The sequence below is a fragment of the Neolamprologus brichardi genome, chromosome 4, assembly GCF_056152115.1.
Source record: "Neolamprologus brichardi isolate AB-2024 chromosome 4, ASM5615211v1, whole genome shotgun sequence".
Classification (NCBI taxonomy): domain Eukaryota; kingdom Metazoa; phylum Chordata; class Actinopteri; order Cichliformes; family Cichlidae; genus Neolamprologus; species Neolamprologus brichardi.
Genome location: NC_142107.1, coordinates 15,508,347 through 15,523,862, shown reverse-complemented (window position 1 = coordinate 15,523,862; position 15,516 = coordinate 15,508,347). Strand labels below are relative to the sequence as shown.

General features: G+C 41.5%; 1 protein-coding gene across 2 annotated transcripts in view; it reads right to left on the bottom strand.

Annotated features, from left to right (window-relative positions):
• Nucleotides 1–1,345: 1,345 nt before the first annotated feature.
• Nucleotides 1,346–15,516, bottom strand: part of pde4a (phosphodiesterase 4A, cAMP-specific) — a 56,349-nt gene continuing 42,178 nt past the window's right edge. For both annotated transcript variants that reach the window (XM_006798128.3, XM_006798129.3), the window contains exons 7-15: nucleotides 12,019–12,112; nucleotides 11,772–11,935; nucleotides 11,332–11,430; nucleotides 11,078–11,242; nucleotides 10,854–10,953; nucleotides 8,651–8,805; nucleotides 8,407–8,529; nucleotides 5,543–5,725; nucleotides 1,346–5,307 (exon numbers count right to left, since the gene is read on the bottom strand). In XM_006798128.3, coding sequence (XP_006798191.1) covers nucleotides 4,804–5,307; nucleotides 5,543–5,725; nucleotides 8,407–8,529; nucleotides 8,651–8,805; nucleotides 10,854–10,953; nucleotides 11,078–11,242; nucleotides 11,332–11,430; nucleotides 11,772–11,935; nucleotides 12,019–12,112 — 1,587 coding nt within the window. In that variant the 3' untranslated portion in view covers nucleotides 1,346–4,803. The remainder of the gene's footprint in view (nucleotides 5,308–5,542; nucleotides 5,726–8,406; nucleotides 8,530–8,650; nucleotides 8,806–10,853; nucleotides 10,954–11,077; nucleotides 11,243–11,331; nucleotides 11,431–11,771; nucleotides 11,936–12,018; nucleotides 12,113–15,516) is intronic.

Here is a 15,516-nt window from a genome sequence, read left to right as displayed (position 1 = left end):
AGGAAATTTATTTTGAGTGTCTTCATAGTTTTATTTTTGAAATACACCAATTTTTATATACTGCAGGAAAAACGAAAATAAATATTATACTGCAAATTTGCAAAAAAACAGCATGTGCATCAAAATAAACTATTTCCAGCAGTGCAATATGAATCCTAAGCATCCCAGAAACGACACAGAAAGTCATAAAGTCAAACATAACTTTTAAAAACACCAGTATAGGCTCATGAGGCCCTGATGGTAAAAAACTACATTTCCGCGAACATGACGTCACTTCCGGTTTCGGGCAGGTCATGGCGGACATGCGATAGTTCGCGGTGATGGGTAGGAAGTGTTATGAACAGCTGATCGGATCGGCAAAGCCTGTTTCTGGAATATTATGTTTTTGTTGCTGCAAGTGCTTTTTATGCAGTTTTTGCAAAGCTATATGTGGAAGGAAATCCTGACCAAGGACAAGCTGATGGCATAAATTGTAAGTACAACTCCTCCGGTTTCATATGTAAAAAAAATTATTGCGCTAGCTCACGTGGTTGCAGTGCTACCAGGATTTAAAAATAGTTATGCAAAACAGAGCGTGCCTGCTCTGACCGGTTTTAAAGGGTTAATATAGAAATGTCTATTTTTTTCCAGTGAATCGATTAACAAAAACTGCCAAGTCAAAATGGACACGATCAAAGCAAGTCACAAACACTACTAAAATACTTGTCTCAAAAAGGATGCCACAGTCTGAAGAACAGAGGTGGAGTGGTTCAACAATGTTGGTACTGGCCTTGCTCCTTAAGGCTTTAAAAGTAAGGACCAAGATTATTAAACTGAAATATAAACAAGCCCGACAAGATGCCAGTACAAAAGCTTTAGAATTGGGGTGACAGTGAGTTAAAATCATTTTAAACAGATTGGAGGTGATTAATAGATAACAGCCATGAAAATAGTCAAATGCAATAATCCAAGTGAGAGGAGATATAGACATGGACAAGCAGGTCCAATTCACAAGAAAAGTAATGAATGGTTCTCCTTGTTTATTGTAATAGATGCAATAAATAAGAAATCTGGAGTTCTTAATTCTTTTTCTTTAGCTATATTTCTTAAATTAAAAAAACAAAACAACGCAAAACAAGAGTGAATCAGACTTGATGTGAGCATCAAATGTCAAAAACGTGATAAAAAATGATGAAAAAATGATAGCTTTTACAATGGGTGAGAAACACCCCAAGCTCTGTCTGTGTGGGGCGGTAATGCTCACAAAAACAGAAGTTAGACACTTTTTTGTCCGTGTTAAGCTGCATAGAGTTATTAAAAACCATTAATGCGAAGAAAAAAAACCTAGCAAACAGGAGAGTGGAGTTTGCATTTAATAGAAAAATCTTTCTTTATTTGTATTTTAACACACTTTACAGTACTGAACAGTGAAATAAAAGAAAAATATACTGATATACTATAATATTGTTTTATATATAGATGTTTGCTTATTAAATGCATTTATTCACAAAATGACACCTCAGCTCTGTCAAGAGGAAAAACTCTCATAAAAATAATATAATAAAAAATAACTTGGACACATTTTACACATTACAGCAACATCATTTACAAATATTACAATCATTTCATGTTTTTTTTTCCCTTGAATAACCTTTCTTACTCATGAACAAACACATGAATTAAAGCCCAGAGAAGTATTCTCAGAGGGAGTCAGTCTGTGACAACAATAACCTGACAGCAAACCCGATGGGAACCAGCTAAGTAGGCCACCACGGGATGGACATTTAGGCTATCAGGCTAGATAGTGATTAAAGTTACTAAGAAACCGAGGTGGTGACGGTGCTAGAAAGGGCCAAGTCACATAAGGACACATTTATCTCCTTTAACTGTATCCTATGTGACTACCTCAACTTCCATTTGATCGCATTCGTCAAATGGTTTCAGTCTCATCTGGACATTTAATCGAGAATGATTGGGTTGTTCGGTTATGCCTGCAGAGAGAGGTGAACGCTAACTGCTTCACAATGAGGGTTTGTGGTTTGGCCCAGTGGAATATAATCAATAAGTGACTGCGAATGACCAAACCAGCAGCACACTACCTGAAACACACCGTCTGCCTCGAAACCTGATGAAATAAAGTGCTGGTACGAATATATTTGATTTGAACAATAAATGTGAACAACTAAAAAGTGAAAAAATAAAATAAAATAGGACAGCACAAGTGAGGAGAAAACATGTTTGAAAAATGGAAATATGAGGATGTGGCCTGCAGTGGTTCACTTAACAACTTTAAGTGGTTATTTCTCAATCATGATGATGCGGATAAATTTATAATTTACAATCCAATATTACATTATATACAAGAGTGGTAATGCTTATAGCTATAGTCATCAACACGTGATTCATTTTCCAGACCATCCACCAGAATGATATAAAAATAAACTGTACACAAACTGTTCAAAGAAAACACTTCCCCTGGTTTTCTTCTCATCATTTAAAAAGAATGGCAGCAATCAATCACTTTAATAATTTCCTTAATAAGAAACAATTGCTACAGTATTGTGTTTGTATGGCAATTAAATATTGATGTTTTTATAGCTTATAACAGAACGAGAAGCCACAAAACAAAGCAACGTGTTGAAAAAAAAGGCCAGTGCATATGGGAATCTTTTATTTGAGTAACTTCCCATTCCACTGGATGAAACAGCCTGTGTGTTGGGGGCCTCGCAGCTGTGCCCACGGGGCTTTTCTTACACCAGTCTGTGGTGGTGTCTTCAGATAAGCTGAGTTACTGACCTGCAGAAACTTGGTCTTACCTTCAAAAGAACCCCACTCGTGTTCTTTTGTTTGTTTATGTATTTAATTCATTTATACCCTGTGAGAAACGAACACCTGGACAAACTGCGGCCGGTTTGAGCTGTTGTCGATCGAATCCTGAACATCCGCTCGACGAGATACGGCAATGCCAGTGAGTGAGCGACGATGAGTGTGACAACATCTTCCTCTTAAACCTACCAAAAACACACACACACACACCTCAACTCCCCCTTTCAATTCTTATTTCCCCCTCAATGCCTTCAGATAGCTATAATAAGATAGTCGTTGTGATTAGAAAACAACACATTCTTTACGTTGGTCCAAGCACAGCAACAACATGACAGCTAGTCAGCAGCAGTGTCTACCTTTTCCCTCCAAATGCAATGCTGGATACATTGTGTATAGACCCACTGATACTCACAGAAATAAGCATACAGACGTGATATAAATATACTAGGATATCTATTGTATATCTTATAAATCTACATACTAGCAGGCATATATCCTGCATCTGACATTAAGGCAAAAAAGCATCAAACATAACAAGGATGATTAGGGACCGCTAGACCTCCTATTTGGCCACGTCACGCTTCTTTCCCCTGACATTCTGCCTCCCTGATTTTCTTATTCATCTGTCTTCCCTTGAATCACTTCACCCACTGAAGTTTCTCATCCTTTACTTTGGTGAGATTGGTTGTGTATGAGGAGACATGACCACGCAGTGCAAGTGGGCGTGAGATGGCGTTTAAAAAAATTTGTTCTGCTGATGAAATAATCCCGAGTCCCTTCAACGTATTCGGCAACTGTCAAATATAAAATAGGCAAAACGTATGCTTCAAAGCATCACATGGCTTATTCTCAGAAAGTTTTAAAAAAAATATTCTAAAAATTAAAAAAGAAAAGAACATAAGCTGGAAAGAGTCCACTGGTGGTTGTGGTGGTGGTAGTGATTGCTCTGCATTTAGAGTTCTGAGTTATTATATTACCAGAAGAGCAACAAAGGAAGACTTACAGCTGAAAACATATCACCACAGAAACTGTACGTGTGAGATACACACCACGATACCATGAACAGTAAAGAGAGAGAGAGAGATCTTCAACAAGAGACAATCAAAAATGATGACAAATTCAGACACTCCTGTCCCACAATGCATTGCTTCACGACAGCTCCGTTCAAGAAGCTGGTGTTTCAGAAAGGCACAGAGCCATCTTGCACCAGTAGCACTCTCCGCGTAAAGGGAAAAAGGGGGATATGGGACCCGATGGCCCCTTCGTCGCAGCATCTTCCTTTCCTTCCGTAGTTTTTCCTTCACCTCCTCCAACTCCGACGGCATTATCTTATTTTTCTTTCCGACAGAAATGGAAAAAAAAAGAAGTTACTCGGACGTGTAGCTTTTCTGAGGAGAACAGTTTCTATTGAGATTCTAACGAACATGAATTACTAATACTGACTGAACACTAGTTAATACTCCATTAAGGGATGGCTTTTTCCAAAGAGATTCATTACTTATCAGTGTCCCTCTAATAAATGCACACATACAAACATACAGTCCAGTGTGTGTTTCTGCCTCCCGAAAAAAGAAAGGACAGGGAATATGCGGAGCACACTTTTACTGCATGACTGCTGCATGCTCGTACACACATTGCATTGGTGGATTTCCTGTTTTTTTTTCTTTCTATAAGTTGTGTGTTACTTCATGTGTGTTTATGTGTGTGCATTCTAGTCCCAGAGTGCTACGCTGTCTTCAGTCACCCAACATTAATGCTCTCCTAGATTCCTCTTAGTCTAAAGTTCACTGTGGAATCAGTCGAAAGACTTGTCGCCACTCCAAATCTACAGTTGCTGTGTAATTAACTTCTCTTTAAGCAATTTGTATTTATTCCCTTTTTGAAAAATATATTTAAAGGTGTGTATTGTCATTGCAGTCTTATTTGTTCTTGGTTTGGCCATTGAAAGGATGAACAAGATAATGTGTGCAAGTGAGGAGGGAGATACAGGAGCAAAACTCATGTATCGTCAGCTTGTGAAGAAGAATCCTCCTCTTCTTCTACAGGACTTGTGTCAGAAAGTCTGTCCTTGTCAGGCCCCCCACCCAACTGAGATTTCAGCTCCTCCTCCAAGTTCTCTTCTTCCATTGCCACCTCATCTTCTTCTTCTATTATATCCTCATTTTCCTCCTCTGCCATTATGTCTTCTTCTTCATCCTTTTTGCACTCATCCTCTCCGTGACTGCAGTCCTGTGCCACATGGTTTGGCGTGGGCTTGCCATCCTCGTCTTCCTGTTCCCGCTGTAAACTCTCTTCCAGAGTGAGCTGAAACTGAAACTTGTCTATGCACACGTTTAGATCCTTGTCGTCGTCCACAGGAGGTGGTGAGGGGCTTTGGGGAATAGTGCTCTGGTACCAGTCTCTGTTGTCCTCCAGAGTGTCCAAGATTTCCTGGGCATCAGGGTGTACAAGATCCCCCCATGTCTCCCACAGCGGGTGGACAATGTAGTCAATAAAGCCCACCTACGTAAAGGGAAAAAAAAGAAAAAGGCAATGACTGACATGACATAAGCTAGCACAGTGGTGTTTCTTCACTGCCTGCAAATCAGCATTAAAAATGTAGGAGGATGACTGCTGCGATCAGAGCTGATAAATCACTCTCCGCACTGTAGTTATCACTCCACCTACAGCATTAACAGTTATCCAGTTGCGTGCTGTTATATTCATGCATGTGTGTATTTCACTGCTGCTCATTTACCTGACTTTTTTCCACAGATGCAGTGTGTTTATCGCACATGGGACTGATCTCCATCCCCCGCTCTCTCTCCTTGTCTCCCTGCCTGAAGAATTCCTGCATGATTCTCTCTGTCCATTGTCGATACACAGCCAGAGGCTTTGTGGGATTGCTCAGGTCAGCACAGTGCACCATGTTCCTCAATACCTACACATATACAAAATCATTTACCTCACATTATATTGTGAACGTACAAAGCTAGAAATACTAGTGTTGGAGGAAACTTGTTACTGTAATCACATGACATTTTTTAAGTAATGCAGTACTACTAAATTCAATAATTAAATGACAGTTAAAATTATGTTGTTACTTGTGTTAGAAATAAAAAACAAACAAACAAAGAAACAAGCTTTTTTCTTTCTGTGCACCACAATCAGCTACTTTCAGTTTGTGTGCAGGGAGGTACAAACTGGTGTCGTGGTCTACGGCTTTTGAAGTGTAGCGATACGGACATTACCTTTATTGTTATTGCATAAATGGACAAGAATGCGATAGTGAAATGGAGACTGCGTTCATGACAGAAACAGTTGCATTATACTGTTAACGCAGCTTCGGCCCTTTGCAAGCATCTGCGCAGACATCATGCAAACACAAAGCTAGGCAAGAACCCAGAATGACATAATAGCTGAGTGTATGCTGACCCCAGCCCTGCAGCCAGAGCCTCAACTTCAACAGGTAACAAAAGCAATAAGCTCGCTGGCCTCTATTTAAACCTATGCAGTTGAATTACGGTGACGATTCCTTTAAAGTCTTTTTGGGCTCTTTATCTTTATTTTTTGGGCCCCACCTTGTTTGGGTGGGGATTTCTACTGGTGTGCGGGACTGTAGCTTCAGGTTTATAAGTAATGTGCAATACATTACCTTTTTTGAGTAATGGCCGTAGCATTGATTAACACCATCCTGAAATCTGATAAGCACGAAGATTGTTTGCCCATAGTCTACTTTTTCCCTTTAAGTTGTCTAACATTTTGCATTTTAAATTGACAAAGCAACTGAAAAATGTGGTGCAAACCCAATGTTTTTATGACCCTTTTCACATTCATTCTCTTTTCCTTTCCTTTCCTCCACAAGTTGGTACAATTCTCCAAAGTCTCAGTAACTGCTCTTTCCTCCTTATTGATCTTGACAGCTACTAAGCAAAAATGTTCTTCATGTTTAAATCCTCAGAAAACAACCTCCACTGCTTGCAGCTGAATTTAACTAACCTCTGTATCTAACCTCCCAATGAAAGGGTTGTAAAGATGTTATCGCTTAATCCAGATGTCACCTGAGCTCTTCCTTTAACTCCCGCTGTTAATGTCACCTGTTCTTTTGTGACATCTGACTGGAGCAGTGCAAATCACTTAGTTTCTCCAGTGGTGAGAAATTCCAGATTAGCTGTCCTTTCCAAAACTCTTGACACATATAATAATACAATAAGTTGTTAGAATCTAGTCTTTCGTGGATTCAAATACTTTTCGAATCAACACCATTGTTTCGTCTTTGTTCAAAGACAGCTGATCAGCTGCTTTAGAAGCTGTCAGCAACCACCATCACCTTGGCTGAGATAACTGTGGATGTTTCAATTCTGTCCCATTCAACACATTTATTAAAGCTCAGGTTCTTACTTTTATGGGTAAAACAGTAGGACAGTCAGGTCAAGATACACAGTTTATGTTTTCAGGTGGGTCAGATTCATGTACAAATTAGTAAAGGTAGATCTGGACATGACTGTAACTCATAATTTCATTAAATGAGTCTTCATAACTGTCAGTCTGGATTTTAGACCTTGCAGGAGTTTGGTGTGTGAAGTATATTGTTCAACTAAGCAGCAGCTTACAGCTCTGAAAGATGAAGTAATCATTCAAATGCCAAAAACTGCCACTTGAAAGGCTGGCTTCAAAACAGACAGTCCTCACAGCCTCCCATGTTAAAATGATTTATAGGAGAGCAGAAATAGGCATGTTTACTGCTTGGAACGAAAACCAGTTTGGTCTCTGTTACAAATTTCTCTCATAATGATAAATGTGAGGATTTGGTAATTTAGAAAAAAACAAAAAAGGGTTCACATATAAAACTTGCATAATCAGAGGCGTGCCTGGTTTTACTGACAGGTTAAAGCCAATGCAAGCGGCTTTGCTTCTGCCATTTGAAAGTCACCAAACTAAAAGTCTCAACTGCGTCAACACTTTTAGGTGCTTCTTGAAATGACTTGTTGTTTATTGTACTTAAGAGTCCATTCAGTGCTGTTTGTACCGATTAGCTGACATCTGCGTCTGTGCAATGCACTTTGGTAACCAAGCATGCTAGCATTACATGATGCCCTAACACTCCACCACTGCATTCAGATACTTCCCTCCTGCGCCAAAATAACAAGACTGCAACAGCCGTGGAGTCCAGCCTTGAAAACCAAAGCCCAGAAACTAATGGCCGTCTTTGTGGTGGCTACACCCGTCTTATACATGCACTCTAAGGGTTTAGTTTATTTAAAACAAAATGCCAGCTTCAAATTTATTGTGTTTCCAACTTGTCTCCACCATTAAAAAACATTGTGGTGCCTAAGCTAGCAACATACCACAATAACAGCAAACATGCAGGTTATACATCATTTACAAGCTGTGTAAAACAGAGGTCCCCAAGAACTTGTTCTTCCCAGCTCCTAGGCTGCTATGACTGATGTTTCATGTTGATCATACACTAACTTTCCTTACATCTACCTTAGCCAGTGTTTATTTGAGCCACGTTCACGGTCTCATTATCTTTTAAAACACTCCTATCTTTTATAAATATTCCTCTCATTGTTTGTTGATTGGAAGTACTTTTAAATTAACTGAATAATTGTAGCTTACCTGTATTCGATCAGTGTAGTGGTCAAGCATCAGCACTCCAGAACTTGTCACTTTCTTAGTTTCCACCATAGTTTTGAGGTCTGCCAGCAAACTCATGTGTTTAGACATGTCTGTTGCCAAAACCTGAGAACAAAGTAGGTATGAGTAGATTAGAGGAAAAAGAGACAAATAAAAAAGAGAAAGGGTCACATGACGACAAGTGAGAAAGGTAGCTATAATTCATAATGAATATGTTGACACTCACCATGTCAATAACAAGTTTCCTAAGGCTCTGTCTTTGCCTCTTGGTAAGGTTCTGGAAGATGTCACAGTTGTCCTCATGAAGCAGCTTAAAACCCACAGCCAAGTGATGGTTCTCCAGCACAGACTCATCATTATACATCAGGGCTAACTCTGAGTCTGAGGAAGGCATCAAGCAACAATCGATATCAGTAAAAGAACAACAAAAACTCCTTTGAGAATTACTATTTTTTAAGGGTAAACTGTTGCATTTACAAAACAAAATGAGAAATCACACTCTATATATGTATGTATATAAGTGCGTGTTGTATACTACATTATATACATCATAAATACAATTTATATACACAAAACAGTAAAGCATATATAAAACTCCCCGCTTAGTTTTTGCTTTCTGAACTATCCCCATTCTTAAATCAGAGACTTTTACAAACACATTGTTATAGACAATATTGTACTGGTTTCTTTATAGCTACCCTCTCTTTGCTAGTAATTTGCTAGTGATGATTGCACATCACACATCAGGCATATTCAACCAATTCAACTTTTTTTTTTATCACCATTGTTTATGTTGTTTCGTTTTTATTAAATTACCTGAGCGTGTTTGATGTTTCTCTAGTGCAAAGTAGTGACAGTAACACTGTGGGGGTTCCATGTGTCCTAAGCTACCCAGTTGGAACTCATGCCTAAACCCAATGTAATTTTGGAGTATTCCCGTCTATGCACCTGTTTCCAGAACTTATTAAGGGATGCTGGAGCTTATGACAGCTGATTATGAGAGAAAAGTGAGGTCTGGCCTGTCTATTGTGGAGCTAATAAAAACAGACAGGAAACTTCAAATTTACCACCTCCTGTTCCAAAGAGGAATTTCCCAACCTATCCACTTCTTTCTGACAGGGGACAGTCCTAACCAGTCCACCACCATGCTGCAGAACCCCAGGTTTTAGAGTATTTGAGAGCATGTGAGTGAGTGAGAACATGTACCCAGACTATCTCCTGCTGTGTGATACACTACCAGTCAAAGGTTTGGACACACCTTCTATTTTTTACTGCTTTCTACACTGTAGCCTTGAGGCGACATTTGTTGTGATTTGGCGCTATATAAATGAAATTGAATTGAATTGAATTTTATTATTTGCTTCGAGCCCTGTGTACAGGAGCTGCATGCTAAAAGATCTTTTGTTAAAAGGGTTGGCGTAATAAGCAAATGCTTCAGCCAATACCTTTTGATTAGCCTTGTCTCATGCTTTCTTGCTTTGTGGTAAATCTTTGTTCTGTCTTCACTGAGATATTTGAATGCTAATCAATAAACATATCAAACATTAGATTCAAACCAAAGACATCTAATATATTACGCAAGATATACGGAATTTTGTAGCAAAGAAAAAACGATAAATAACTTTTATATTATCTTATAGTTTAGATTCCTCAAAGTAGCCACCCTTTGCTTTGTTGACAGCGCTGCAAACCCTCATTCATTTGATTCATTAGTGGAATTTCTTGCCATCTTTATGCGGTTGGGACCATCAGTTGTGTTGGGCAGAAGTCTGGTTGGTACACAGTTGACAGCTCTATTTGACAACTTAGAATTCATATTATGTCAACAACCAATCAACTAAGGAAAGAGAAACGACAGTCCATTACTTTTAGAACTGAAGGTCAGTCACTCTGGAAAATTGCTAAAACTTTGAATGTGTCCCCAAAAACCATCAAGCGCTACAATGAAACTGGCACACACGAGGACCAGATTAGAGTCCAGATAAATGCCACACAGAGTTCTAGTAGCAGACACATCTCTACATCAACTGTTCAGAGGAGACTAGGCGAATTCAGGCCTTTATGGTCAAAAAGCTGCTAAGAAACCACTACTAAGGAAAAGCAACAAGCAGAAGATATTTGTTTGGGCCAAGAAACACAAGGAATGGACATTAGAACAGTGGAAATTTGTGCTTTGGTCTGATGGGTCCAAATTTGAGATCTTTGGTTTCACCCGCTGTGTCTTTGTGTGATGCAGAAAAGGTGAACGGATGGTCTCTACATGCATGGTTCCCATCGTGAAGCATTGAGGAGGAGGTGTGCTTTGCTGGTGACACTGTTGGGAGTTTTTTTTGTTTCCCTCAGTGAGAATCTACAATGTAAATAGTCATGTGTCGAAAGTTTTGACTGGTAGTTTATGTGTGTACAAGTTTAATCTCATTTTGACTCACTGGTGTTTATGAGGAATTGGTTTGACACTCCTGGATGGTCCACATCATGGATGGCGGCAGCAAATAATGCAGCTAGTATCTCTAGATCAGTGAATACAGCCTGTAAGAGAGAAACAAAGAGGGGAACACTTTGAAAAATAGTTTGCAGATTGGCTCTTAACTATTGTTTCGTTTTAGAAGCTGTGTGGACTTCTTGTCATTGGCAGTTAAATAGAGATACTTACATCTAAAGCTGGTGTGGACAGCAGTACATGAGTAGACTGAGTGACATCAGCAGCGTGGAGGCTGTTATGGTAGGCCACATTGGCATGGTAGTGGTCCTCCAGGGTCATCACATAGGTGACAAACGTATCCACAGGGATCCGAAAGGTCTTCAGTAGATCTCTTTCCTGCAATAGGTGCAGTCCACAGGAGTCATGATCACAGTCATTCTACATGCTATTAGTTGCTGCACATTTCATTAAGACCGGCCTCTCACCTGGAAGATGGCATACATTATGCAGCTGAGGGGTCGATTATTAGAGAACTCTGCCACACGAAAGATATTAAGGCCCCACTTGTTCAAGTCGTTCAGCTCCTGAGAGCAAAGAGAAGCACACATGTCACCAAACTGTCAGTGCTGCCAGTTCTTTAAGTCATAGTATTGATTTCAGTATTCGTGAAACATATAACATGTCTTATGGATACATGATACATTGGGTGTTATACTTCATCACAGTAGAAAAGTTTATTTTAACACAACTCTACTACGGTCCAGTGTAGACATAATGTGATGATTGCTGTCAGTGTTTTGGAGTGAAATTCTCTTTACATGTTCTCACAGAAGACTCTTCAAACAAGAATGCAAACAGGAATTTAGTATTAGAATTAGATAAATAAATGCAATGTGCTGAGAAAGTAGGTTTCACTTCCGTTTACCCTGGCTAATGCATCCTCGTGTTCAGTCTTCACTCCGAAGCGAGGCAGGGCGGAGTTGGAAAGGCTGGAGCTGTGCGTGAGCTTCTTCACACCACTGATGTGACACATGGGCTTCTCCCTCTCCCTTAGGGTGGGGGACGGGATCTCCACCTCGTTCTGCTTATCTGCAACGAGCAGAAGTCAGAGATCAGCTGCGGGTGAAGCTGCTATAAAAGTTGGCAACAAGTGGGCGGCAGGTTTTCTTTACCTAGAAAGGTAGTGGAGATGTATTCTGACACTTGGTTCCCTGAGCGACTCATCTCTGACAAATGGGACAGCTCCCTGTTCAACATCCTTTTAAACTGAGGGGAGGACAGACATTGACAGAAGTGAGTGCCTTGAACAGTAGTTAGAACATAGAAGCATAAGACATGTGTTACTGACATATCCAACTATATATTAACACTGTAATTTAGATTCCATTTGCACTGATATATAACAACAAAACATTCCTGTGATTCAAATATGAAAAAATAAATTATCACCCTCATTTGCTAAAGGGTGAGAAAATCAATTATGAATCATGCCTCCTCCTTTTCTCAGATGAGAACAGACTGTTCAATACCCCGACTCAGTGTGCTTGATTTCCAGGGATGTGCTGCAGTAATGTGGCATGTTTCTTTTATGTATTCTTTCCCATACAACTACAGTGTCAGCTGTGAACTACAGACACAAATATGATTAAATGAGTACATTATCCATGCAGACAGACTGAACACTGTTCCTGAATCTTCTCGCTGCGTTTATGTAACGTTTTATTGTCATAGCTCCACACGATGATTTGGGAGACTTAACAGTTCCCTGTCAGACAAGTTATGTGAAAGCACAATGCAAATCGGACAGACCCCTCAGTCTGTGTCCCACTGACTGATCTTTCACACATAACAATCTCCATGGCAACCCGAGCAGTTGCCATGGCAACTGCCTCCTCACAGTCAGTCCTTCAGCTTGATGTGAGAGCGGTGGCTTCTTGGGTGACAATCTGAGGGAGTAGGCAGGTGTCTCTGACCTTTACCAAGGTCAACCCTCTCCTCCTCTGCCTCTGCTCCTCGCTACAGCTCTGTGTTACTTAAAACTGCTCCTCCCTCCCTCTAGAGGTAAACAGCATTCTCCATTACCTCCCTTGAGCTCCCAAATCCTTCTCTGTCACAAGCTCCTCTTTGTTTTCCTTCCGTTTCATTTTGTGCAACACCCCCATCTCTCACTCTTATCCCCATAGTTATCTCCCATTTTCCCATCATTTCCTGGCCTGTCACCCCTTACATAATAAGCCAGGCAAATAGCTAATTGTAACAATAAATTGTAGGAGCAATCAGGCAGAATCAGCCATCAGCAGCCAGGAAGGCCAGTGAAGCCCAGTGGCACACTTAGGCAAGCAGGCTCAGCCCAAACCTCCTCCTCCTCTCTCCCGCTCTCTCTGGTTCTTTCCTTCCCTAATGCTGTAACGCTGAGTCATAGCTGCCAACCAACACTTCTACAGTGCCAGTCCGAGTGCCAGGACAAACAACACTCTTCCTCTGATACAGACTAATGAAGCAAACATGCAAACACTGTTCAGACATGACTGTGGGCTCACACACCTGCATATGTAACGTATATATCAGGCATATATCTTGTCTAACCGTCATGAATAAAACACGTGGAAGTATAACCTGTACGATCTGTACTCAGTGATACAGAGAAATCAAGTAAATCCTATAATCCTAATTCCTTTTCTTTTTATTAAGTGTCGAGATATCCCATCACATACAAGTCTACAAATTTCATTTATTAATAAAAACCTGTGAAAATGTATAAATTTACATAGTCAGAGGGTTAAATAACCAAAAGGGGGATTAAGCATCTACACAGAACCAAGACAATAAGCTTCTCCTTCACTGACAGCATGCTTGCCTTCTTTTAGTCTGTATTGAGGCCAGCTTCGGGGTAGCAGGAGAGCACCAGAGAGAGGGATGTGGGACGCAGGTGTGAAGGATAGAAATGGCCATTATGTGTCACTGCATCGTACCTGCAGTAAAAACTGCTGGACTACTTCATAAAGTCCCAAGGCTATTTCTCAGATTATAAGCAGCTCGGTGTACTCTCACAGGACACAGATGTAGACAGGTTATAGGGGGATGAAGAATGAGACTGATATTATTGTCTTTTTGTTTACAGTTCTGCTGCAGTGTAAAAACACTGGGCAGAGTTAATAAATTCTGTTCCCTTATCACTGTTCCTGCTGAGTAGTTTCATGTAAATTATCTACAGGAATATACTGGCCAGCATTCTGACTTACTGTTTGAAATAAAGTCCCTGCCAGACCCAGAAAGTCTTCCAGCACCACATGGAGTCCACATAAAACAAATCTAATGTAGCACCTTTTAAGATTTCCCCTTATAAGCTCAATATATTCACAAGATGACGCAACAACTGGTGAATTTTTAAAAAAGACACATAATGAGGGCTAGCTAACAGATGAGTTGTTAATGCATGCATAACACTTGTAGAATTCACAGCATCCATCCAAGATGGCCACCGCCAGGCCTTGTTTGTTTTCTGCAAGTTCCCCGAGCCCTACCTGGTCCCACCAACCGATGAGCCAGGGCTTGGAGCAGGTCTCACAGAAGAGGTCCACTAAGGGTGTCCTGCGCTCTGCTGTTGTCCCACCCCCCTCCAGAACTCCTCCAGCAGCTGCACCGAGGTCCAGCTCTGCCCCTGCCCTCCCCTGCAAGGGACTGTAGCTGGAGGAGCGGGGCAGCCTGTAGCCCCCTGGTACAGGCGAGGGGCAGGGGGACGGCGCTGGGTCAATGGCCTCCACCACACCCATGTTGAGGGTGACTGGGGGTTTTGGTCGATGGCACCGGCAGGAGGTTCGGTAGTGGAGTGGGGTAGAGGTGCTGCGAGTCCCCCAGTGGCATGAGGGCGTCGTCAGGGTGTGTGGGGAGAGGCCACAGCCAGTCAAGCCGGGACACTCCAGAGTGACGGCTGCCCCAAGAGGGGGTCAAAGGAACGGGGGAAGGGGGTGAGGGCAGGGGCTGCTGGTGCAGATTGTCCTTGCCTACATGCAATACCCCAAAGCAGGCCACCCAGTCACTCCTGAGTCAGGCTCCAGCCTCAGTGTGGTCCGAAGATGAGGGCAAACCAGGAGCCCCCTGGATCCGGCTGCTGTGGAGACTACATCTCATCCCATTTGCTGAGCAGGCTGACCCAAATATATAGTCACTGCAGGGTAAAGGTGGATGGGAGCCGAAAGAGTAAAGATGGAGGCAGGGGAGGCGGGAGACGGGGAGCGATGGACCGTCTGAAGGGCAAAGACAGCAGCGGATGGTGGAAATGAGTGGCAATGTAAGAGAAATGTAAAGAAAAAAAAAACAATGTCACGAGAGCTGGGCTGCTTCACAAACACTAATGAAAAATTTAGATGATGGAGGTGAGGGCAATGGAGAGATGATGACGGGAGGACAGAAAGATGACTGAGGTTTCAAATAGTGGATGTAAAGGGAGCCTGGATAACAGGAGGACCGGGGAAGGGAGAACGGGCAAACAACTGATGACAGCAAGAGAACAGCAAGAATGGAGAGAAAGAGAGGGAGACAGAATGGGATGCAGGCAGGCCTGTAGCAGACAGTCAGGTTGAAGAATCAAACCAGAGCTGTGGTCTGGAAAAACAGTCTCCCTCTCTGCGTCGGCTGCCCCTCCCCCAAAGTACGGATCCAGAGGCCCG